At 43.9% G+C, this 27,206-nt stretch overlaps 1 protein-coding gene across 3 annotated transcripts in view; it reads left to right on the top strand.

Moving 5' to 3' along the window:
* The window catches only part of LOC311001028 (disco-interacting protein 2 homolog C-like), a 208,534-nt gene that overhangs the window by 85,972 nt on the left and 95,356 nt on the right, over positions 1-27,206 (top strand). For all 3 annotated transcript variants that reach the window (XM_083991982.1, XM_083991980.1, XM_083991981.1), the window contains exon 2: positions 22,195-22,266. In XM_083991982.1, the coding sequence (XP_083848108.1) occupies positions 22,195-22,266 (72 nt within the window). The remainder of the gene's footprint in view (positions 1-22,194; positions 22,267-27,206) is intronic.

Raw genomic sequence — 27,206 nt, 5'->3', positions numbered from 1 at the left:
TTTAGCTGTGCATGTAAACCTACTGACTGTTTGACAGAACCAGGTGATCCTGCAGACTTGGACCTCCAGTTCCTGTGGAGTATTTCTCTCCTTCTTTAAATCTGCTCTGAACCGTAAAGGAAATGAGCGTTGATTTCTTTTACAGCCGCGGCTTTAAGACGGACTCGCTGCAGGTTGAGTGGTGGAGGGAAATGTGTGGGAGTCAGAGGGGGGGTGGGTGGGGGGTTTGTATTTCATGTGACTTCTGTGTATCGACGGTGACACAGAGTGAAATATGACGGAGGACTGAACTAAGTGAAGTTTCCTCAGGAGGTAGGTCAGCGTGATGCCTTCACTGACCCAATTATCCACCACAGAACCTGGAAAGAGGTTTTTTGATCATTTCTTCCGTCTTCTCCTCCGCTGGTTTGATATGAAACGTTCCTGTGAGCTGCGTTTGATTTGAGGCCGAGGCGCGAGGAGGTTTTGTGTTCCAACATTTCAGCGCTCTTCACTTCACAACCACGTCTCAACCACGTCTCCCTGCGTGGGAGTCCGCTAGCGACGGTCGACGGCCAGAGGAGCCGAGGTGGCAGAGAGAAGATGGAAGATTAATCCACCTGGATTGTCCACCTGGGTCAAGGAAGGAAGGAAGGACAAAGGAAAAATAGGAAGGGAGGCAGGAAGGACAAAGGGAAAGATGGGAGGAAAGAAAGAAGGGAAAAGGAAGGGAAGATAAATGGAGGGAGGGGACTGATTGGGTCAGGAAGGAAGAAGAAAGGGAGGGAAGGAGGGAGGGAAAAAGGATTGTGGAAAGAAGGAAGGAGAAAAGGGAAGGACAGAAAGATGGAGGGAGGGATTCATTCAAGGAAGGAAGAAGGGGAAGAAGGAAGGGAAAAGAAAGGAAAGAAAGATGGAGGGTCAATTGGATCAAAAGAGGAAGGAAGAAGAAGTGAGGACGAAGAGAAGGAAGGAAGGAAGGACAAAGGGAAAGAAGGGAGGAAAGAAGGAAGGAAAGAAAGATGGAGGGTCAATTGGATCAAAAGAGGAAGAAGGAAGGAAGGGAAAAGGGATTGTGGAAAGAAGGAAGGCAGAAAGGAAGGCAGGAAAGAAGGAAGGATGGAGAAAGGGAACAAATTGGGTCAATTTGACCCAGAAAGACAACAGGAGGGTTAAAGAGAAGCTAGTAAAGAAAGACAGAGAGAAGGACGGAGAGAAGGACGGAGGAGGAACGGAGTCAGAGTTTTTTAAAGGCCTGCGCTGCTCTCAGATTAAAACCACATTGTTTTAGCAGCACATGTTGGTATTTCCTCTCGGTCGCGGCGGCTGGGTGGAGCACCGGGGGGAACGCTGCAGCTGACTCCTCGGCAGCACGTGGAAATACCTCCGCTGCTCCGACGGAGAGAGAGAGAGAGAGAGACAGAGAGACAGAGAGAGAGAGAGAGAAAGAGACAGAGAGAGAGACAGAGACAGAGCAGTGGTTAGGTCCTGGAGGGTTGAAGGGTGGACCGGTCGTTCATCCACCGACCGGAGGAAAGATGTGAAGTGAAGTTTTGGCAACTTTAACAACAAGAAAGTGGCAGCTTTGGATAAAATACTTCTTTTTTTATTTCATTTTTTCATTTCATTTTTTAGATACATAAAAAAGCAGAGATACAGCCAAAAATACACATGACAGATGACGGAAACTAAAGAAAATCAAACAAAATGCACAGAAAAACTAAAAAAAAAATTACACTGCAAAACTCAGAATCTTATCTTACCTCTTCTAGTCAAAACAAATCTAATTCTACTTAGAATAAGACTCATCACATTAAAAAGTAGCTTGTTTCTAGACACCTTTCACCTCTTTCAAGCATATTTTCACTTGAAATAAGTAGAATAATCTGATAGTGGAGCAAGTTTCTTATTACAAGCACAAAAAAGTTGCTTTCACTGGCAGATTTTTCTACTTATTTCAATTGAAAATGTGTTTGAAACAAGTGAAATTATCTAAACACAAGTTAATGTTTAGGTGATGAATCTTATTTTAAGTGGAAAGAGGTTAGTTTTGACTAGAAATGAGACATTTTGACAAGAAATACGACAAATATTCTTGGAAAGATTTTGAGTTTTTGCAGTGTAATAAGAAAGGCAGCAAAACAAATATAAATTCAATATGTACACAGACATCCAAAAATAGATCTACATCTCCCGCACCCATTCAAGATAAAATACTTTCAGCTGAGTCTTTTAAACGAGGCGTTGACGTACAAACTGACCAATCAGACGCCGTCCGTCCTCAACTTCACCTTCTTCTTCTTCCTCTGAGCTGCTGAGGAAAACAACAGCCTCTCTTTTTTTTTCTCTCTCTCTCTGTGCAGATTTACGAGTATTTAACTTTTTAATAAACAGCAGCGCCTCCTGTGAGAGCTCAGGCTGCGAAGAGAAGTGATGTAACCTCGTGGCTCACATTACTATTTACCCAGAATGCCGTTTGGCAGCAGCGAAGAAGCAGCAGCAGCAGCAGCAGTAGTATAGCTGCTGTGATCTGGACCGGCGATCCAGGGAGTTTTTATTTTGTCCCATGAGGAGAAACTCTGATGTCCATGTCCATTTCTGGGTGTGAAAGACTAATACTGTGCACAGCAACCGGATTATACACTTGTCTGTGTGTGAGTGTGTGTGTGTGTGTGTGTAATCTGCTGCAGCTCAGATCAGCCAGAGGTTTTGTGTGTTGATCCAGCTCAGAGAGGAAACCTGGCGGCCGTCGTCTCGTCTCGCCTCGCAGCTCGTTTTTCGAAACCGTCAGCACAAAAGCTGAAGTGGAGTCACGGCTTCACTCCACCTCAACCTGTTGGAGCTTTATTTATCACCAGGAAGTGAACTCACCACACGTGTTCTTCATTTGACCCTTTTTCCATCACACAGTCACAGCTACAGACTTCTTTATAGTCTTCTGCTTCTTCTGCTGTCGATGATGTTTCTTGTCTATCACCTTAAAGGGATAGTTTAACATTTTGGCAAATTGGCCCATTGCCATAACCCCTGTAGTCATAGCAGTAGGTTCGTTACCTTTAATTGTCGGTGAAAGCTGTTTTTAGAACGGCGGAGCAGAGCCACGAGCTGCTCAGAGCTACGCTACGGAGGCTCATGGGATTTCTTGGTTTCCCTCATCAAACTCATCAAATACATAATCCAACAACTCCACAACGCTCTGGTGGACAAGTTGTGACCTGCACATTCACCACGCTATGAGATAATAACACAACGTTACCACACAGAGTTGTTTTAGAGGGAAATCCATGCAAAACTGCTGATGCACGTTGCCTTCAGGGACAGTTTTTGAGCAAGCAGTCTCTGTATTTCCCTCTAAAACAACTCTGTCTGGTAACGTTGTGTTATTATCTCATAGCGTGGTGAATGTGCAGGTCACAACTTGTCCACCAGAGCGTTGTGGAGTTGTTGGATTGTGTATTTGATGAATTTGATGAGGGAAAGGCGAAAGTACCGTGCACCGTGCAGAGCTCCCGTCTCTGCTCCGCCGATCTAAAAATAGCTTGCACCGACAATTAAAGGTAATGAACCTACTGCTATGACTATAGGGATTATGGCAATGGGCCAATTTGCCAACATGTTGAACTATCCCTTGAACAATAACTTTACTCAGCTCCTGTTTCCATGCATCTGCATTTGTTTGAACACTCTAGTGTGACATCTTCTACTGGTCTGAGATCAGTTTGTCTGTAGATTGTGTATCGGAGGAGGAGAATCGTGGGTTTTTTTTAGAGGCAGGAGGAGAACGACGGTGTTAAATAATGATCTAATAGTTCTTTTATTGTGAAGGCAGCTCATCAGTCCATGTTTTTTTTGTCTCTCTGCTTCGTTCGAGCTGGAAAAGTCTAATTTTATCTTCTTTTCCCCGGTGACTTCATGTTTCTGGACACATGTCGACCTCCTCCCTCTCCTCCTCTCCTCCCTCTCCTCCTCTCCTCCCCCTCCTCTCTCTCTCTCTGCTGCAGTTCATCAGGTCAGCTCTTCATGCTCTGTGGGACTCAGTGTAACCTCACAGGAATCAAACTCACGGCTCATTGAGGGACGTTGCTGCTGCTGCTGCTGCTGCTGCTCTGTGTTGAGTGTGTTGAACATTTCCCCCGAGAGCCGAAGTCCGGGTTACAACTTCCTCCTCTTCTTCCCCTCTTTTCCTCCTCTTCTTTCTCCCCTACAACCTCCTCCTCTTCTCTTCCTCCCCTCTTCCTCTTCTCCATCTTCCTCCTCCTCCTCCTTTCCCCCTCTTCTCCTTCTCTTCTTTCTCCCCCACAACCTCCTCCTCTTCTTTTTCCTCCTTTTCCATCTCCTCTTCTTCCTCCCCTCTTCCTCTTCCCCATCTTCTTGCTCCTCTTCCTCCTCCTCCTCCTCTTCTCTTGCTCCTCCTCCATCACATCCTCCTCTTCTTCTTCCTTCTCCTCCTCCTCCTCTTCTTCTTCCTTCTTTTCCTTCTCCTTTCCCCCTCCTCTTCTTCTTCCTCCTCCTTTTCCATCTCCTCTTCTTCCTCCCCTCTTCCTCTTCCCCATCTTCTTCCTCCCCTCCTCCTTTCCCCCTCTTCTCCTTCTCTTCTTCCTTCCCCACAACCTCCTCCTCTTCTTCTTCCTTCCTCCCCTGCTCCTTTCCCATCCTCTTCTGTCTCCTCATCTTCCTCCTCCTCCTTTTCCACCTCCTCTTCTTCCTCCCCTCTTCCTCCTTTCCCCCTCTTCTCCTCCTCTTCCTCCTTCCCACAACCTCCTCCTCTTCTCTTACTCCTCCTCCTCCTCTTCTTCTTCTTCTTCTTCTTCATTCTCTTCCTTCTCCTTTTCCCCTCCTCCTCTTCTGTTTCCTCTTCCTCCTCTTCCTCCTCCTTGATGGTGATTGGTCCTGGTTTCTTCCTGGACAGCGGCTGCAGATCACACACACACACACACACACACACACACACACACACACACACACACACACACACACACACACACACACACACACACACACACACACACACACACACACACACACACACACACACACACACACACACACACACACACACGGAGAGCTGCCCAGTGCAACATCTGTCTGTCGGCCAACCGAACATCTGTCCCAGCAGTCAGCAGCTCCTCTCAGCGACTCAGATCAGATGTTGTCGTTTCTTATTCCTCCTCCTCTTCCTCTTCCTCTTCCTCCTCCTCCTCCTCCTCCTCCTCCTCCTCCTCCTCCTCCTCCTCCTCCTCCTCCTCCTCCTCCTCCTCCTCCTCCTCCTCAGTGTTTCACAAACTTCTGCCAACTCTGACGTTGCACCTGAACGCATCACTGCTGCCACTGGAGGTTTTTTGGTTTTTTAACTAGAAGTCCGTTGTGCTGTCGTTCTCTCTGTGTTTGTGAGGGTGAGTAGTTCAGGTGCAGTAGGAAATTTCAGGCCTTAATTCGTCTTATTCTGACTCACAGTGACGGAGAGGACAGAGGATCTGGAGGTGTTGATGCTCTTTTATGTCCAATATCATTTTTATGATTTTTGTGATATTTTCTTTCTTTTTTTATTGCAACAACTCACTCTCCTAGTCTTTTTATTTCTTTATTTTAATCTTTTATTATTCTAACAACTTATTTTAGTACTTTTTATTATTAATCTTTTCATTTTAATTTATTTAAACTCTTTATTATTTCAGTTATTTGTGTCATATCTGTTTGTTTGCTTTATCATCTCTGAAACTACAGTTTTGTTTTTCTTTGAAACTCTTGGAATTTCATTTGGACTCTATGCTAGGGCTGCACAATTAATCGAATTTTAATCACGATCACGATTTTGGCTGCCACGATTAAATTAAGATGATCGTCACGATTATTAACATGTAAAAAAACGGGCTGTGCTGCATCAAATCAAGCGCTTTCTCAACCAATAGTCCGCCAACCACCAGGGGGCGAACGAGAGGTTAGGGCTCCATGAAGCTGCCTAACTAACAAGCGAGCGCATCCTCCCTTTACATGTTGTTTACAGTCCAGAGTGTGTGTCCTGGGCCCGGCCGGTCAGTCAGATGCTGCTGTACTGTGTCACCTTCTGCGCCCGGTGTTACGTCTCACTCCTAGACTGTATGGATCTCACTCTGACGTGAGAGTGAGACGATGTCGGCAGCAGACGGTGACAGTAGACATGACGTGTGTCTGTGTCTGGTCAGTCAGCAGCACCTCCAAAGGCTGTAGCACTATGGCCGTCTCGCTCTGGATCGGATCGAGGTCGGGCTGCGGGGTGGTCTCGAAGCTGGACCGAGACCACCTCGTCACCCCACGCGGCCGTTTTGGTGTTAATTACATGTTACGTCGTGTAAATAAAATGTTCCGACCGTGATCATAACGGCCGGTAACGGCGATCTATGGCCGTTTTGGTGGCAGCACAGTTGAGCCAGGCCGACCTGCTGGACGCTGCCTGTGTGAAAACACTTGGTCTGTTCATTAAATGTTTTTAATTCGTTCCAAATTGCTGCTGAACCGTCCGTGCTGTGCTTTGGTCCATGCTAGACAGACTCTTGCCCATCATCATCATCTCTGTGTATCATTGGTGGCAAAAATTAATTTTTACCTATAGCCTACTTTGAAATTACATTTCAGAGCCTGTACTTTCTTACTTTTATTTGAGTAAAGGAGTTGAATCAGCAGCTACTTCTACCAGATTTATTTTTTATTTTTTGTTTTTTACACAAGTATCTGTACGCTACTGTACAGAATGACACCTCTGCACTCTGCAATGGCATTTATTTTTCGCTAGCCCTTTGTCTTGGGTAAATTTTATTTTAGGCTATTATTTATTTTTATTTTACGTTTTATTTTGAACTGAAAGCCTTGTTCACATAGCCTATTGTTTGTTTCAAATAGAAAGTGCAATAAAAACATGTTTTATCTAACATAATGTATAATCGTGATTAATAATCGTGATTTCAATATCGACAAAAATAATCGTGATTATCATTTTGGCCATAATCGTGCAGCCCTACTCTATGCTGAATAATATCAGTCTTGATTGATTGATTGATTGATTGATTGATTGATTGATTGATTGATTGATTGATTGATTGATTGAGACCTGAGCGTGGTCACGTGATGAAACGAATCAAACGCACCCTTTTTTTTGCCTCCTGAACTCAGATGCACGCGGTGCATTCTGGGAAGCGAGCGTCTATTTTGAGTCTGTGTGGTCGTCGCTCCTCTGGGTTCACGCTAAGTAGCTTTTAAGCAGGGTTTGATAAGGCTTACTACACACACACACACACACACACACACACACACACACACACACACACACACACACACACACACACACACACACACACACACACACACACACACACACACACACACACACACACACACTGTTAAACCCCAATAGTCTTTCAGGACGTTAAACCCCCATTTTCATTTTCTCTAAAGCAGCTTTTTGTTTGAAGGCTTGTGAATGTGTCGGTCTCCCCTGATAGATAACACAGCAGCTCTTTGTTCTGGACAGGTGTGTGTGTGTGTGTGTGTGTGTGTGTGTGTTTATGTGTGTGTGTGTGTGTGTGTGTGTGTGTGTGTGTGAGGTTATATCTGATCTTTTTGTTTCTGTGTTCAGTGTGGATGAGGCTGATGTTGGATCTGCAGATTATTTGTTGGTACTTTGGCTGAAGGAGGCAGAAAGGCATCTCTGTAATATTCTGTAATTTCCCAGCATGGGATCCATTCTATCTATCTATCTATCTATCTATCTATCTATCTATCTATCTATCTATCTATCTATCTATCTATCTATCTATCTATCTATCTATCTATCTATCTATCTATCTATCTATCTATCTATCTATCTATCTCAATTCAGTTCAATTCAAATGTGCTTTATTGGCATGAATGTTAGGAGAACTATATATCTCTCTCCACCCATTCTCTCCTCAGTTCCTCAGAACAGCTTCTTCTCATTCCTCCGTCACAGCTTCACTAACATGGACAAATACGGACCAGTCACAGTCTGGGAGAGTTACTGACCCTCTACTGATTCTTTACTGGTCCTTTTTTTTTTTATTACAAAAAAGAGTTTAATATTTTGAGAAATGTTAAAGTTTTAGGAGAAAAACGTAGTTACCGTACTTTCCGGACTATAAGCCGCTACTTTTTTCCCTGCCCTGGTGTCCCAGCTCTTGTCTCTGCGACACAGCAACACAAACGCGCTCCGTAACCCGTAATCTTTTGTTTATGACGGTTAAGTCTACACAAACACACACGTCATAACATCGTATATGTTATGTAACGTTATCCACCGCTCCATTTATTGATTTTTCGCCAGCTTCGTTGTAAACAAATGCACATGGAGGAGAGGAGCGTAACCAAAACAACGGAAAAGCGTGGACTTACATAGTTCCCTACTGTCTTTCTGTGTAAATATCTCATGTTACAACATGAAAACCTGCGGCTTATATTCAAGTGCGGCCTATATATGTATTTTCTTTTAAAATTTAGCTGGTGCGGCTTATACTCAGGTGCGCTCTATAGTCAGAAAAGTAAGGTAGTAGTAACTTAGTAACTTTGCCAGAAAAAACTCCTGATGCTTTGGGAAGAAATGTCAGTTTACAAGAAAAGTCTCATTTATAAAACGAAGCCATAACATCACAGGAAATAAAAGAAAAAAAAAAGAAAAAGAAAGAAAGTTGTGGGAAAACTTTGAGAACATTTTTGGGAAAAGTTATGATGATGAGCTATAAAGATGAAGCTTTTCCTCACTGCACTGTGACACCTGTGAACTTATCATTATTCACATTTTATTCTTAAACCATCACAGTTTGTACCTGACTCTCATCGCTGCACTGTGAGGCCAGAGGTCAGAGGTCAAGGTCGGCTGGAGACGGACTAACAGGTCCTGTTGTTGTGTTACTGTTTTATTTGTGTTGTGTGTCTGTTGTGTGTGTTTGTTGCTGCAGACAAACGGTCGAGTCAGAGTGATGAGTGTGTTTGTCAGGAGTCAGTAACTGTCTCAGCCCTCAAGGTAAATATCATCTGACGGCTCCGCCTGAGGCCCAGGTGCAGGCGTGTGTGTGTGTGTGTGTAGAGAGACAGAGAGAGGTAGTGTATCTTTGTGTGTGTGTGTTGGCACGATGGGACCTCAGCAGTATTGAGTATCAAAGGTTATCCTGCTCTATTTTGGGAATCTCTTCTGTAGGCAAATTTTTTACTGGCTGCAGGATCCTGGTCCGTTACACACACACACACACACACACACACACACACACACACACACACACACGCACGCGCGCACACACACGCACGCACACACAGGTTTCCCTCTTCTGTTTTGATCATTTCAGGCGGCACAACTCCTCTGGTCACAGGATTCACACAGGATACGTCTCTTATTGTGAAAAATAAAAGGAAACAGGAAGTCGTCTGATGACACTGTTAATTCAAAATAAAACATTATTTATCTACAGATTAATGTTGATAAACCATCAGAGACTGTTTCACTGCACTGGATTAAAAAAAAAAAAGAAGCAAAGTGCAGTGGATTAGAGAAGCTTCAGTGTTTAACATGATGATGTTACACAATCCATTAAATCCATGGAAATTCCCAGGGACCTTAAACACCTCTTAATACAGATGTGTTTATAATCTGACCCTGTGACCCAGATCCTCCTCCATCCGTCCGTCAGTCTGTCCGTTCCACTTCGTCCCGCTGTCATCACAAGACAAGGACAGTGTGTGTGTGTGTGTGTGTGTGTGTGTGTGTGTGTGTGTGTGTGTGTGTGTGTGTGTGAGGTCGTCCTCGGACATGTAGGTCAGTTTGTCGAAGCACCATGAGAAATTAAAACAACGCAGCCTCATGACTGAAGACGAAGACATGAATGAATGTGTGTGTGTGCAGGATTAGTTTCAGTCCCAAACCTCAGAAACTCCAAAACGTGTGTTCATGTTTTTAACTCTTTAAAGGACAATTACGGGCAAATTCAACTCGGGGCTGTATTTTTCTAACATTTTAGGTCTAAAAGAAGAAATCTGAAGATTTTCAGTTTAATTGCTCCTGTTTTGCGGTAGTTGTGTCTGTCCCCGCATCGCCACGGCAGCGATGAATGGGAGCAGATGCAAGTTCCGCTGCTTAGGCTGTTTACATCCCTCAAAGCCAGAGACAGCGTCAGATGGTGACTCAAACATGCAGCCAGAAGTTTATTTACTTCAAGCAAGCCGACATGTCTGTAAAACTAGATCTAATTCAAAGTCTCGCGCGAGACCCAAGTTGATGCTCGGTGTGTTCACGTGCAGTTGGAAGCTCCCGTTTGTGTCATAAACACAGGAATATCAACTCTTGGCTTGCTTGAAGTAAACATCCTCTTTCGCTCCATATTCCACATCCTTACTTTGTCTTTTTATGATTTCAATTAATTCATTTTTTGTACCTTAGCTCTATTGTCTCTATTTGTTACTGAAACATTTTGCACTTTATCTCTTTATTTTTTTCTCATTTCTGTTCATTTTGCTCATATAACGTTGATTATGTATGCACTTTATCTCCTTTTTTTTCTATGTTTATTTGTTAGCCATAGAAATTTGTCTTGTTGTAATTTGTTATAGGGGTGGAACTTATGTACAAGCCAACCGGCTTCGTTCCCTCCGTGCACCATTGAATTTAAATGTGTGCTAAATAAATAAACTCTAAACTCTAAACAAACTTCTGGGTGCATGTTTGAGTCGCCATCTGACGCTGTCTGTGGAGAAAACATTACGGCTTTGAGGGATGTAAACAGCCTAAGCAGCAGAACTTCAATCTGCTCCCATTCATAGCTGCCATGGCGATGCGGGGACAGACACAACTACCGCAAAACAGGAGGAATTAAACTGAAAATCTTCAGATTCCTTCTTTTAGATCTAAAATGTTAGAAAAATACAGCCCCGAGTTGAATTTGCCCAGAATTGTCCTTTAATAACTCAAACACTCAGGTCGTTACCTCAGTGTTAATTTCAGCCTCGTCATGCAGCCTCCCTCACCCTCCTGTTGGTTAGTTATCGCCATGGTAACCACTAGAGATGGGAGCAGCAGCAGGACATCCCAGAGGAGGCTGGAGGCTGGGGACTGTGTGTGTGTGTGTGTGTGTCTGTGTGTGTGTCTGTGTGTGTGTGTGTGTGTCACATCAGTGTGAAGTCGACCGACAAACAAACCCATGTGTTTGTTTTGCTGATGTCACAGAGCAGCGTGTCGGGGCAGGTTGGACCGTACCAACTGAAAGGAGGGAGGAGGGGGGGGAAATGGAAAGCACATGTGGAAGGAATTGTGAGCCGGTCCACTGCTGGGTGTGTGTGTGTGTGTGTGTGTGTGTGTGTGTGTGTGTGTGAGTGAGTGTGTGTGTGTGTGTTAACAACAAAGGCAGCATCAGTAGCTGAATGTCAGCAGACACCTTCAGCTCTGTGTGTGTGTGGACGAGGTCGACCTGCTCCTCTGAAACCGATAAGCTGCTTGTTTCAGCGTGTGTGTCTGTGTGTGTGTGTGTGTTTTAATTGCGAGTTTTGTGTGTGTGTGTGTGAGTGTGTGTGTTGCCAATGGGGACTAAGCCAGCAGTGTTTTGTCACAGCGGCAGCAGCAGCAGCAGCAGCAGCAGCAGCAGCAGAGAGGAGGACGGAGGCTGAGAGCTGCTGCTGCTGTGTCACCTTCCTCTTCCCGCTGCTGCTTCTGGTTCTGAGATATGCTCGGTGAGTAGGAGAAGACGCACACACGCACTGCAGTGTGTGTGTGTCTCTTTGTGTTTGTGTGTGTGTGTGTTTGGCTTTCTTGATCTAATTAGCCTAATTGTAGAGACGCTTCACACGTCTCTCTCTCTTCCTCTGTTTTCTGTTTGAGTTGTAGAAAAAAACTTCTGAAGTAACTTTGAGGCTTTGTCCCTGAACACACACATCACCAGCAGCACAGCTGTGTGTGTGTGTGTGTGTGTGTGTGTGTGTGTGTGTGTGTGTGTGTGTGTGTGTGTGTGTGTGTGTGTGTGTGTGTGTGTGTGTGTGTGTGTGTGTGTGTGTGTGTGTGTGTGTGTGTGTGTGTGTGATCATATGATGATGATGATGATGAACTACAACTAGGGTTGCAAAATTCCGGGAATTTTCAAAGTTGGAAACGTTCCATGGGAATTAACAGGAATACTATATGGGAATAAACAGGAATAAATCTGAAATTTACAAAATTGAAGGTGGGAACTTAAATATAGTTGGGGGAAATATATTTTAGCATAATCTTGGCCAAAACAACCAGATTTAATGCAAGTGCACTTGAATATCTATTCTATTCCTCAATCACGTGCACACAGCACACTGCTTACTTTTTTTGTTAGTAATATTTTACTCAACATTCATGTTTTTGTTGTTCAGTAAAGGAACTGATTGTTCATACAAGAATTAAAACTTGATAAACTTTTACTCACAAATAAATCTGTTGAATTGTCATGTTTTTTAATTGTATTATTTTGCATGGATGTCTGCTTATGACATTAGTATTTGTATGTCTTTATTCTATTCTTTTATATAGTATATGTGTATTTATCGTATACGGTATGCATATTTCCTTTTTGTATATAGTATATGCGTATCTTTTGCACTAGAATATTTAATTTAATTTAATTTTATTTTATTTTATTTAAATTCTTAATTCTCTAAATTCTTATTCTATTCTATTTTTGGTACTTTTATGTTTGCACCTGACACCAAGACAAGTTCCTCGTGCTGTAAACTGACCTTTACTGCTCTTGGCAATAAAACAGTTCTGATTCTGATTCTGACAAGACAAAATATTTACATTTATGTTTGGATATGATACAGTTTGTTTAAATTACCCCCAATTTCTAGTTAATTCCCATAATTCCTATAAATTCCCATAATTCCCTTGGAAAGTTTCCAATCTGGAATATTTCAAAAATCCCCCAACTTCCCATGGAAAGTTTCTGGAAAGTTTCTGAAAATTTTCCGCCCCTTTGCAACCCTAATCACAACACAAATCTTCCTCATGTGGTCACCAAGTGTGAATCTGAGGCTGGGTTGTCATGGTTACCTGCACTTTATGATGATTTTATGACAACAAAAACAAAACAACTAGCCTCGTTTTCAGTGTCAATCAGCCAATCAGGTGCTGACGTTGTGTCGTGCTGCCTTTCAGGACACGTCAGAGTTATTGTAATTATGAGTTTCAGTCTTGCAGACAGTATTTGCCTGGGTGGTTTGTAGAAAGTTGGTGTAAAAGACCTAAAAAAACAGGCAACATGTTCACAATTTGAACCTGCTGCATGTTGAGTTCATGGTTCACACTCAGACACACAGTGCTAATGCTAATGAGATGATTCTGTGTTTTATTGATCCGTCTTTAGCCTGAGTTGCTTTGCAGATTAAAATTATTAAACAAAATACGACATAAATACATATATCATTATGAATTTAAATGATTAAGCTGCCCTGTTGTACAAAAAAGTTATAAAATTAGCTCAAGTAGCTTGTACGTAGTAGTTGTAGGAGTAGTAGCAAAGATACTCTATGATACCCAATGAGAAACTGCTCCAATGATATTAGTGTGTAACGTAAAAGTAAAGTTCATTTTCTCCTGTTTGTCCGTCTGAAAATCACTATTTTAGTGTCAAAATGTTCAGAAGAGATGTGGCTTTTGAAAAATAAGTCCAGTATTTACTTAAGTTATAGCCTACTATTATGGGCAAAAGAATCGACCAAAAGATTTGCAATATGCAAAACAATAAAAGACAAACAGTGGGCGACACCGGGCAAAAAACAGGAGTAGTCGCCGTACGCAAAAGTGGCAGAATAGGCGATACACAATTTCTAAATTTAATTAAAAAAAAAGAAAAAGAGAAAGAAATAGAAGGGGGTGTCAAATTAAAAACGAGGTACAACGTGGCAAAGTATGCACAATTATAAATCTCCTAAAAAGTACAGACGGATGCAAAATGTAAAACTTTTTACAAAGTGACAAGTGCTAGTATGAGCTCAGTGGAGCCAGACGTTGACCGGGCAGGCGGTTCGATTCCCTCTCCGTGGCGGCGGTGGTTGGTTCCACGCTGCTGAACGTGAACCGTGACGGAGACTTTCCTACACGGGACCGAGGCCGAGGCCGAGGCCGAGGCCGACCCCGTTCTGGTTTTGACTGGAACCACATCCAGAACAGTTAGCTCCGTTTTTCCAGCCGCTCACAGGACGACTGTAAATCATCTCCTATAACTGCATCTTCACATCCATCCTTTATAATTGGTGTGTGTGTGTGCGCGTGTGTGTGTGTGTGTGTGTGTGTGTGTGTGTGTGTGTGTGTGTGTGTGCGTGCACGGGGAAAACAGTGACAAGCTGCTTTCCTGCTTTCAGCCTCGTGTACAGTACGTTGTTTATTGCTCTGAAGGGAGATGGTGTTGGCATTTGTGGTCACAGCTCTTGTCAGTGGTTGGAAATGTTTGTTGGGGAAGAAGAGAAAGATGAAGAGCAGGAGGAAGAAGAAGGAGAGGAGGAGGAAGAGACAGAGCGGTGGTCACATGACTGACCTGACTCACACCTGAGTGCAGAGAAACTGGACACTATGAAACACAGAGCTCAGTGTGTAGAGACAAACGGGCTTTGATGAGCCTCCATGTGAGCTCCTTCCTGTGTGTGTGTGTGTGTGTGTGTGTGTGTGTGTGTGTGTGTGTGTGTGTGTGTGTGTGTGTGTGTGTGTGTGTGTGTGTGTGTGTGTGTGTGTGTGTGTGTGTGTGTGTGTGTGTGTCTTTGCACCTGCTCAGAGGTGAGTTAGTTTCAGTCCTGACTCAGCGTGTTGCTACTGTAAACACCTGCTACTCTGAATGCACACAGTGTTTGTGTGTTTGCCCTCATTCCCAGGAGAGTCTGTCTGTGGGTGTGTTTCCTCTCAGTTCAACTGTGTGCTAATTTCTGTTTGTCTGTTTTCATAGATGCAAGCGTGTGTGTGTGTGTGTGTGTGTGTGTGTGTGTGTGTGTGTGTGTGTGTATTGTCTTATCTCTCAGGATCACAGCTCATGTTATTTTGCTGACTACTGTTTTAAATAAAAGAAATTAGAGCTGAACAGTTCATAGAAACCTGAGAGTTAGATATGAAACTTCTCACTGTTTTAACTTTTAACACCACCTCAGCTTTGACCTTTGTAGTGTAATACATAGATATTTTTCATGTTTCTTTTTTTAGTTTCCAATTATATTAATGATACAGCTACACTTCCTGTCTCCTAAAGTGGGGGGTGGTCACTCATCCCCCCACCTCGTGTTGTTAACGTTTGTGTGGATTTATAAAAGTTGTAAATAGAGGAAAGTGAGATGTTTATATTTTCTTATGATAGCATGAAATATTTACTCAGCTAACAGTCATTATTAGCATTATGAAAATTAGTTAGCGTGAGTGTCCGCGAACGTTATGACATTGCAAAGGAGATCTGTGCCAAATCTGGTGAGAGTGTGTTGTTGAGACAGAGACAGGTCTGGAACAAAGTTTATTTTCTCCTGATTTGTGATAAAATGAGTCCAATATTTACTTCAGTGACTCTGGAGCGAAAAATCGACCACAATCTGAGCTCACGTTTACTTTTCCCATTGGAGTCAATAGACTCAAGACCTGCTGCTGCCGCTGCTGGTCTCCAAAAGGGGGAGGAGTCATCATCTGCTAGTCTCCTAAAGGGGGCGGAGTCACGGTCTGCTGGTCTCCTAAAGGGGGCGGAGTCATGGTCTGCTGGTCTCCTAAAGGGGGCGGAGTCATGGCCGACTGGTCTCCTAAAGGGGGCGGAGTCATGGGCTGCTGGTCTCCTAAAGGGGGCGGAGTCACGGTCTGCTGGTCTCCTAAAGGGGGCGGAGTCATGGGCTGCTGGTCTCCAAAAGGGGGAGGAGTCATGGGCTGCTGGTCTCCAAAAGGGGGAGGAGTCACGGTCTGCTGGTCTCCTAAAAGGGGCGGAGTCATGGTCTGCTGCTGGTCTCCTAAAGGGGGCGGAGTCATGGAGAATCCCATGGGACACAGAGACAGGAAACTGACTTGTAGTGGAGTGTCTTGGTTTCTAAACCGCCTTTGTCGTAACTCTGGGGGTCATTGGTGTGACTTTCCCTCCGGTGGCATTAGATTTTGTTTTTGTTAAAACTTAACAACTGAGCTAACGTTTGTGAGGCTAACTGCCAAACATCAGCATGCTAACGTCGCTAACTCAGCTGAGGTGGTGTCCATGGCAACCTCAGATAGCCTCACCAGAGCATAACTGTAGCTGTTGAGTCTTTGCATGTATCAAACATCTATGTTTTGTCTTTGTGTCACATAATCCTGCTTCTTCTGGAGAGAGAGAGAGAGAGAGAGAGAGAGAGAGAGAGAGAGCGAGAGAGAGAGAGGTATGCTACGGTATGCTCGCTCGGTATGTGTAGTTTCCAACGGCTCGAGGTCACATGACTGAAACCTCCTCCTCTTTCTCCTGCAGCCTCTCTCTCTCTCACTCCTTCCTTCATCCCTCTCCTCTCCTGCCTTTTTAGGCTCTGTAGAGATGCAACACTCCTCTTCCTCTCTCTCCTTCTCTTTCTCTTTCTCTTTCTTTCTCTTTCTCTCTTCCCTTCTTTTTTTAAATTCATGCCACTCTTTCCCTGCTCTCCTTCTCCTCCTTTCAGCTTTTTCCTTTTAGTTTTGTGTCTTTTTCCTTCTCTCTTTTTGTCATGACTGTTTGCTTTATCACTCTTGTCCCTTGGCAATCTCTCTCTCTCTCTCTCCCTCTCTCCCTCATACTGTATATGGTCATGGAGCTCGTTCGCTCTCGTTGATTCAGCAGAGCAGACTTTGCTGCACTCGAACGCAGCGTCTCGTACGGTGGCCCTGTAGGACCACAGGCGTCCTCCAGATGTTGAACCTGCTCGCTCTGTGTGTGTGTGTGTGTGTGTGTGTGTGTGTGGACTGATGTTGTTGTCATGGAGACAGACTCTCCCTCAGATATCAGTCAGTGTCCACAAACGTTTGCCCTTTTACTGCAGTCAATTCTCATGAATAACATTTTGAAATGTGATAGTTTCTTTGTATAAGTCCTCGTGTTCAGTCGTTACATAATCTGCCCGTCACTTTATCACCGGCGGTTCCCACGGTGATGATTCATTCAATCGACTCTCTGCAGCTCTTGACTTCGAGGTTCGGGGTCAAGAGCTGGTGGACGTGAGGTCAAGGCGGAGCAGCGTGAACGATGTTTACATCAGAGTCTTAATAATTCTTAGGCAGCAGCTCATACCGAGGCTGCACAGCACAGCTCGTTCTGTTTTAACTTTAAAGGGATAGTTCACATAAATTGAAATTTCACTCATTATCTACTCACCCTCATGTGGACTAAGGGCTGGGAGAAGTTTCAGAGTCCTCCGTTGCTTCTCTGAGTTACAGGGGGTCTCGGCGTAGCAGTGCATGCCCATATGACGGTTGCAAACGGATACCAACTGTCTTCGTAACAAAAAGACACACCAAAAAAGCTTCTCGAAGCTCCTCTTCCCGGTTCGTCAAATTTGTACGAACCGTACGAATCCGCTGCAACCAAGCTTGAAATATAGACTTATTTAATTTTTTTTCGGGACAATTTCGCATTTCGGGGCTTCAATACAAGACGGACATTACATACAAGCAGCATGGAGGTATTTGGATGTTTTTTGGTGTGTCTTTTTGTTACGAAGACAGTTGGTATCCATTTGCAACCGTCATATGGACATGCACTGCTACGCCGAGACCCCCTGTAACTCAGAGAAGCCACGGAGGACTCTGAAACTTCTCACAGCCCTTAGTCCACATGAGGGTGAGTAGATCATGAGTGCAATTTCAATTTTGGGTGAACTATCCCTTTAAGTTACCATCGTCAGTTTGTCTGGACTTTGTTTTACTACGTTTACTCTCAGTATATTGCCCGTTGACACTTTGACAATGAGACTTTGACGAACTGGAGGTTGGACCACCGGTCTTCTGCCCATTGGACGGGGCGGCCTGCTGAGCCTCCTGAGCCACAGCGCCCCCAAGTGGTGGAGCTGTCTTTTGTTTTCAACCATAAATAACCAAAAAAACCATCTGTTTCTGTTCATGTTACTAGAATTAAAAAAAAAAAACCCATCAAATAGAAGAAACTATTGTCCGAGGCGTCGACCTTTACTTTGCCGCTCATGTTTTACGGTGGTTTACAGTCAAGACGTTTATAGTTCAGATGCCGTTGTTTCCTTCTGTGTGTTTCACTCACAGACATTTGAACGTGCGTCGGAGGCTCAGAGAGTTTCTTGTTGTCAAACTTTCTTCTGACTCTCGGCGCTGAGAGGAAACAGGAGTTTTGGAGGACGAGTGTCAGAGCGGAGCGTCGATTTATTACCGGGAGAGACAGACAGTCAGACGGAGGGGAAAGAGTCTGAGTCATCCTCTATTCCTCCGTCGCTATTTAAAGACCCCTCATCCCTCCATCCTCATCAACTGCCTCTTCACTCCTTCCCCTCAGTCGACCAACTGAGACATGTTTTCTTTTCCTTCCTCTTCTTCTTCTTGGAGGTTAAATCCAGTTTATTAAGACTCTGACCTGGTTTCTGTTTCACTCGTCGTTAACGACTCACTCTTAATTTCTCAGATTGTTGAAACATTGATTTAACTTCAAGAAGTCAGAGAGGTGGAGAAGCAGCAGCAGTCAGAGGATCAGATAGGTTGTTGTCGAGGCTCCAGGTGGCGACTATGGATTTAATTACAGAGCTGTAACGAAGACAGATTCCTGCTGCGCTGTTTGGTTCTGAACCTGAAGTAATCTGAAGATGCACTGGTGATATTTTGTGGATTTCAATGATTATTTTGTGGATTTGTTGATGGAAAATGAATGATCTTTATTAATAATGTGGACGACTGAAATGGTGCAGTGTCCTGTTTTTGATTTGCTCACTTTCAGCTCATAAAATCCAGTGGTTTGTTAACTAAACTGAGTCGTTTTCGAGGTAAATATAGAGACGACTTGATGAAAAACTGTCCCTGAAGGCAACGCGCATCAGCGGTTTTGCATGAATTTCCCTCTAAAACAACTCTGTCTGGTAACGTTGTGTTATTATCTCATAGCGTGGTGAATGTGCAGCTCACAACTTGTCCACCAGAGCGTTTTGGAGTTGTTGGATTGTGTATTTGATGAGTTCGTATGTAATGTCCGTCCGAAATGCGAAATTGTTCTGAAAATAATTAAATAAGTCTATATTTCAAGCTTGTTTGTAGCGGAAGCTCCTCTTCCTGGTTCGTCCAAATCTCGCGCGATTTGCGCCGGCGTCAGTAATCACGCAAGATACATACGAGCAGCATGGAGGTATTTGGATGTTTTTTGGTGTGTCTTTTTGTCACGAAGACAGTTGGTATCCATTTGCAACCGTTATATTGACATGCACTGCTACGCCGAGACCCCCTGTGACTCAGAGAAGCCACGGAGGACTCTGAAACTTCTCCCAGCCCTTAGTCCACATGAGGGGGAGTAGATATTAGATAATGAGTGAAATTTGAATTTTGGGTGAACTATCCCTTTCAGGACCTTTGGGATGATTCATATGGTTTAGATTTGCAGTGGATCAGATGATCCTGTTACAGTGTAGGTTTGTTCTAGTTCACTGACCTGTCAAGACTTTGTTCTGATGACTCATTGTTTTCCCATCACCGATAACCAATATCCAATAACCGTTGATTCGTTGCATCGTGTCTGGGAGTCGTCGGGCCGGAGGAAACATGTCCAACCAGACACGATGGTGTTGTTTAACTTTTTTAGAAAATGCAGCCGGCTGATTGACCGGCTGATTGACCGGCTGATTGGGCGGCTGATTGGACGTCTGATTGGCGGCCTGTCTCACTGAACGACTGTTTGATTGACAGATGGACCGACTGCAGGAGATTGGATGGAGATTGTTAACACAGGACTGTTACTGTACCAACCTGAAGCTGGAGCTCTGAGTGACACATTCATTTCTCCCCGGGTAAAAAAAAAACCCCAATTAAGTCAAGATGTGTGTATGTGTGTGTTTATGTGTGTGTCTGTGTGTGTGTGCGTGTCAATGCAACAAGTTGGTATGCGGAGGCCAAGGTCAGATCATCCACCTCCCTCAAAGTCTCCTCTGCCAGTTTCTCTGTGTCTCTGCAGGAAACTTCGATCCCCCACCAGAGATGCTAATTATTGCCATGTGCCTTTCCTTCACGCTGCTTCACACACACACACACACACACACACACACACACACACACACACACACACACACACACACACACACACACACACACACACACACACACACACACATGCTGACACGCTGTCACCGGTGACGTCTGTGCCCACAGTTGGTTTCTCCTCCTGAGCCAGTTAGTCACATGTTTGTGTGTTTAAGGAGGATTTGTCAACAGCTTTTTTCCATGTTCGACAAAACTATAATCCTCTGCAGATTCAGCGTCGCTCAGGTTCGACTCCGTTTCATGAGTCTGATTCCAAACCGGCTCCAAACCGGCCGCCACTCTGCTCTCGGATCCTCTAGATTTTTTACATTTTTTTATTGTATGACGTCATACAATGTTGAAATTCTCTGTTTGTTTCACCAGATATCGACTCTTTAGATTCAGGCAGTTAACCTGTTTGTTTAGTTCTCAGTTGTCGTCTTCCTGCCTCTTGACCTCCTCCCTCCTTCTCCTCCTTCACCTTCTCCTCTTCCCTTCCTTCTCCTCCTTCTTCTCTTCTTCCTCCTCTCCCCCTCCTCTTTCTCCTCCTCCTCTTTTCTTCTCCTCTTCTGCTTCCTCCACCTTCTCCTCTTCTTCTTCCTCTCCCCCCTCCTCTTCATCTTCCTCCTTTTCCTCCACCTTCTCCTCTTCCTCCTCCCCTCTTCCCCTCCTCCTCCCCTCTTCCTGCCTCCTCCTCCTCTTCTTCCTCTCCCTCCACCTCTTCTTCCTGCCTCTTGACCTCCTCCTCTTCCTCCTCCTCGTCCTCCACCTTCTCCTCTTCCTCCTCCTTCTTCTCCTCCTCCTCTTCTTCCTGCCTTCTGACCTCCTCATCCTCCTTCTCCTCCTCATCCTCTCCCTCCACCTTCTCATCGTCCTCCTCCCCTCCTCTTCTTCATCTTCCACTTCCTCCTCCTCTTCATCTTTCTCTTCCTCCTTTTTCTCCTCCGCCTTTCTGCCTACTCTTCCTCCTCCTCCTCTTCATCTTTCTCTTCTTCCTCCTCCTCCTCCTCTTCCTCCTCCTCCACCTTCTCCTCTTCCTCCTCCCCTCTTCCTGCCTCCTCCTCTTCCTCTAGTGTATTACCATCTAATACACTCATGTTTATCAAAGCCTGCTCCTCCTCCTCTTCCTCCTCTTCCTCCTCCTTCATCATCACCAGTTTGATTGACAGGTTTCCATCATTAACTCATCACCTCGGCCCAACACTTTACAAACTACATTACCCACGTTCCCCCTCTCTGTGTCTCACTCGACCCTTCATTAGTTAAAAAATGCTCCTCTTTGCTTTTTAAAACTCAAATTCCCATGATGCCTCTGGTTTTAAGGAGAAAACTGTTGCAGCCTGATGTCATGTGATCGCTATGTGTGTTACATGGAGAATGAAGTTGGGTTAAACAACACTCAGGTCCTGTCAATCAACTGTAAAATGTTTCCCATCATTCACTCTCCTTGGAGACGTGGTGGCTGTAACTCCACCCGCCTGCCGCTCCCCGGGGGTTTTAATGCAACGCACAAAAGAGTTGCTTGGATTCACTGGTGAGGTTGTGATTTATTATTATCGCCTCCCTCTGGGGGGGACGGGTCAGAAAGTGCTGAGGTGGTTTTGTCACAGTGAGAAAGAAAGAAAGAAAGGTGAATTACAGTGTGAACTACTCACACACACACACACACACACACACACACACACACACACTGCACCATCTGGTCTTGGTTGAGGGGAAAATGACGAGGCAGAATGTGATCAGTCGAACAGCTTTCTGCTCCTGACTGTTGTGTTGTGTTGTGTTGTGTTGCAGCGTTCAGTGTCGTCTGTTTCCATTAATCCTCTTAATGTAATTACATAAGAGTGAACCCAGGGTGTGAAGTCCTGATACAGTCCACAATATCAATATATTATTAATGGAATCTGTATTATTGATGCATTTAATGTTGTTTATTTCCATAATAATCCCATCGACCAGCTGTTTAATTTGATTGACTGATTTACGCTGGATGGAGAATAAATGCGTCTTCTCTCTCTGTGTTTCTGTGACAGGTGATATCACACAGAAGGGCTATGAGAAGAAGAGATCCAAGCTGATTGGAGCCTACTTCCCTCAAGCGCAAGGTAAAAATAAAACTTGACTTTTCCTCTTCACCTCCTCACTCAGCTGCTTCGTTATCCAACGGGAGTCGACAGAGCAGCTGTAGGAAATATGATAATGAATAAACCAGAGAGGGACGTTTCCTGGTTTTACCTTTTATATGTGAAGCATCACGAGTTTGTGATGGAAAAGGTCAAAAAAAGGTGGAAAGAACAGAATAGAAACTGAGTTAACAAGACTTTGTCAAGGACAAAGACTCTTAAAGGGATAGTTCAACATTTTGGCAAGTTGGTCCATTGCCATAATCCCTATAGTCATAGCAGTAGGTTCGTTACCTTTAATTGTCGGTGCAAGTTATTTTTTAGAACGGCGGAGCAGAGCCGTGAGCTGCTCAGAGCTACGCTACGGAGGCTCATGGGATTTCTTGGTTTCCCTCATCAATTTGATCAAATACACAATCCAACAACTCCACAACGCTCTGGTGGACAAGTTGTGACCTGCACATTCACCACGCTATGAGATAATAACACAACGTTACCAGACAGAGTTGTTTTAGAGGGAAATTCATGCAAAACCGCTGATGCGCGTTGCCTTCAGGGACAGTTTTTCATCAAGCAGTCCCTGTATTTGTACTTTGAACTAGGGATGTCACGATTACTTGTTTTCACAATTATTCATGATATTTAACACCACAATTAATTGATCGTAAAGATACCGTCACTTTCCAAAAAAGATTATGTCGGAACCATATCGGCAGATGTGCGCCAAACTAAAGGTGAATGCACAGATACTGGTCCATTTAACTCACGTAACACTGAATTAGTAGGAATTTAAATGTTAGAGTCTCATTTGTAATAAAAAAAAAATTATTAAAATGAACTTAAACATTTGGTATCGATGACAATTAATGACTTGAATATTTCAAACACTTCCCCTGGCGATAACTGGTCATATTTTAATAGATACTTAAAATATTTTGTGTAAATAATTAGTGATGTAAAGCTGATATGAAGCAAAGTTCCCATGGAGACGATATAAAAAACTACAGTTTGTCAAACCGTCGTCATCTGAGCCAAACATCAAGGATTCAAGGGTTCGAAGATACGAAGATAGATTTTCTTGGCACGATTATTGTCAGAGAAATTATCACGGTAGTATTATTATTATGCATTAATTAATTTCACAACACTATGAATGTGTGAAATCAAAAATAGTCAAACTATAATTACGCATGTTATCTTAACACCCGTTGACTGGAAGATATGATACACTGACATGTTTATGTTTATGTCACATGACTAAAACAAGCTTATGTATCAGTGTCTTTCCTGTCCTCTCTGAGGCTCGTCTTTAATAATGTGAGACTGTGTGAGTGTGTGTGTGTGTGAGGGGGAAATCCACCGATCCACCGACCGAAAGCTGTCGATGGTTCAATCAAACTGTAACGAACCTCAGAGCTGAAACACATCACAGGGAATGTGTCGCTCTGTGTGTTAGACAGGGAGAAAGGAGGTATTGTGTGTGTGCGTAATGTGTTACTGGTGCATGTGTTGCACGACTGAGAGAGAACGAGCAGTGTTGTTGGATCAGGATGTTACAGCTAAATGTGTGTGTGTGTGTGTGTGTGTGTGTGTGTGTGTGTGTGTGTGTGTGTGCGTGTGTGCGTGTGTGTGCATTGCAGAGTGTGTGTGTGTCATCCGGTCCCCCATAGTGAACTGGGGACGACCCCCCACTGGGCTTAGATGTGAATACCACACATTTTCTTCGTCCCACACCCCTCATTCCTTCCCATAATGCACTTCCTGACACCCCCCAACCCCCACCCTAAAATGACACACACACACACACACACACCAATGTGTTCCAGTAATAGCTGTGGCAGTGCCCGTGTGTCTGTTGTTGGTCTCCGGTGACACTCGAGTCCCATCTTCATCAGTCAGTCAGTCAGTTGTGGTGTTTCACTGTGCGATGGACTTCAGATCCATCTGTGCTGCGTTACCAACGACAACTCAGCTGCTCAGGATTTATCAAACACTTCAGGAGGAAAAACCCGACACTAAATGAGAAAACGGAGGAGAAATACAGATAAATACTGGATTTTGAAGCCGTGACGGTTAAAGGGATAGTTCAACATTTTGGCCCACAACAAATTGGCCCATTATCATAATCCCTATAGTTATAGCAGTAGGTTCGTTACCATTAATTGTCGGTGCAAGCTATTTTTCCAAAGGGACAAAGCTCAGATACGTCACTCTGACATGTGGATTTTTTTAAATTTATTTTTATTTAAAGGTTTAGGGACAATGCACATTAATAAACCATTTTTAACAAATGGCACGGGGTATGTTGGTTGGATCCACATGTTCTTCAAGTGCTGAGAACACAACACATGCCCAAGTATTTCTTACACCCAAACACAAACTGTGTCCAACCCGTTGCCAAAACAACTAAAAATGTTTTTTTCATTTCCCATAAAGTCTTTTTTCTTTTTTCCTTTTTCTTTTCCCCCATATTCCCATAAAGCTTCAAACCCGACTTTACCAGAACTGAGCACAACATTCCTGTTCAAAACCGCTGCTACTGGAATGAAGAAAAAAAACCTGCTGAGCCCTCTCTTATGAAGCCAAGCTCACTCTGCCATTTTTTATCGGGTCAAACTGAAGCCACATGGCGTCAGGGATTCGACTCGATCGGGCACATTCGCCTCAACCTCCTCTATGATCCGGTGACTGTTCCCTGTGGTCACAGCTACTGCATCAATGAACAAACACCTACTGTAGATGAAGGGAATCGTATCTACAGCTGCTCTCAGTGTAGCTGCTCCTGCTGATCACTGCTATGCTGGACCTGAAGATGTGGCCTGTGATGTCTGCACTGGGAGGAAACTCAAAGCTGTCAAGTCCTGTCTGCAATGTCTGGTCTCTTATTGTGAGAAACACCTGCAGCCTCATTATGAAGCAGCTCCATTAAAGGGATAGTTCACCCAAAATTCAAATTTCAGTGCAGCACTGCATGTCCATATAATGGTTGAGAACGGAGCTCACTTTTCTTCGTCCAAAAAGACACACCAAAAAACATCCAAATACCTCCACACAGCTCGTATGTAATGTCCCTCTTGTATTGAAGCCCCAACATGAAAAATTGTTCCGAAAAAAATTAAATAAGTCTATGTTTTAAGCTTGTTTGTAGCAGAAGCTCCCAGCACTGCTCTTCCTGGTCCATCCAAATCTTGCGCAATTTGCATTGACACTCAGTTCACGGCTCCGCAAATCGCGCAAGATTTGGATGGACCAGGAAGAGCAGTGCTGGGAGCTTCTGCTACAAACAAGCTTAAAACATAGACTTATTTAATTTTTTTCGGAACAATTTCTCATGTCGGGGCTTCAATACAAGAGGGACATTACAGACGAGCACTATGGAGGTATTTAGATGTTTTTTTGGTGTGTCTTTTTGGACCAAGAAGAGAAGACACAGAGGACTTCTCCCAGCCCTTAGTCGACATGAGGGTGAGTTGAATTTTGGGTGAACTATCCCTTTAAAGAAACACAAGCTGGTGGAGCTCTCCGAGAAGCTCCAGGAGAACATCTGCTCTCGTCATGATGAAGATGCTCCGCTGCATTAAAACTGAACAACAGCAGCTTATTAAATGGACTTTATGGAGTTTGTCTTGTCGGTTTGTCCGTCACCATTTTGCGCCTCGTCGTTCTGCTTTGTGTTTGGCAGTGACTGACTACGTGTCACCGAGCTGGCGTCAACACTCGTGACTCATCACTTTCCCCTGACAACAAAATCAAAAACAAGTCAAAGTGTTGAACATCGTCGTGTTTGTCAGATTACAGGAATGTTGCTGTGCATTTCTGAGGCTTTTTCCTGCCAGTAAACAATCAATCAAACAAACACAAAACAGTGGAATTAGAAAAACTTGATGAGTAAATGTCGTCTGTTGTGGATGTTTCATAACAAGTCGTTTTTATTGGTTGAAACGCTGATGCTGACGACGTTTGTGCTGCTATTGAACTGTATCGCTTTACACTGTTTCTTTTATTTTATTTAACCCTCATCTAATCTACACACAAAGGGTGGATGTATGTGTTGCGTCTAACAAACAACCTGTGGCGCTTTTCATCAGTAGAAGTTTAATGTCATAAAACACCAAAAACTCACAACTCACAACAGTAGCCATGTTTCCATCCAAAGTGATTTGAATTACTGGGAAATGCGCATTAAAACTAATTTGAATCCTGTGTGTTTCCATTAAAAGTACAGACTTTGGTCCCCCCTCCCTCCTATAATAACCTCGTCCACGTTGTTTTAGCGATTTATTACAGTCACAACTCGACCTGTCCATGTGCCTGTGTGTGTATGTAAGTGCGTGTGTGTGCGCCAGCGCGCGAGAGAGAGTCGCGGCCGCCACAGACTCGTTTATTAATGGGAAACGCTGGATGCGCTGGTTGATAAGTTTAGTTTTTACTGAGGAGGAAGTATGAAGAACTCAGCTGTGATTGAAAAGCACCTAAACTGAGTCGAGTAGAGTTGTAACTGTGTAGTGGAAAGGGGCAAAGTAATGGTAACTGGTGGTGGAAACCCTGCTTTACATTGTTTTAACATATAGAAGAAAAAGGGAAAAAAAGATAACATCATTCTGAAGGTGTGGAGGCTTTTATTTTGCAGTGGTGGTGCTCCACGATCAATTATATGTAGAAGAAACCCTGATGTTGTTGTCTTGTGAGTGAACTGCAAACACGGCAGTCGGGGTGAAAGTGGCTATGTCACACTTAATTCGAACATAACTGTTTCCATCCCTTTGAATCAACCAAAACCCGGCTCTAGCAAGCGTATTTTAGTTTATACGAATCAGGGGATTTTAGTTCGAATTACGGCGTTTCCATCATCATTTTCTAATGGCTAGTGTTGTCAGCATGTTCATCAGTGTTTGTCATGTGAAAATGAAGTTTCACAAAGT

This window comes from Trachurus trachurus (genome assembly GCF_905171665.1).
Source record: "Trachurus trachurus genome assembly, chromosome: 17".
Classification (NCBI taxonomy): Eukaryota; Metazoa; Chordata; class Actinopteri; order Carangiformes; family Carangidae; genus Trachurus; species Trachurus trachurus.
This window is presented reverse-complemented; position numbering and strand designations above follow the sequence as displayed.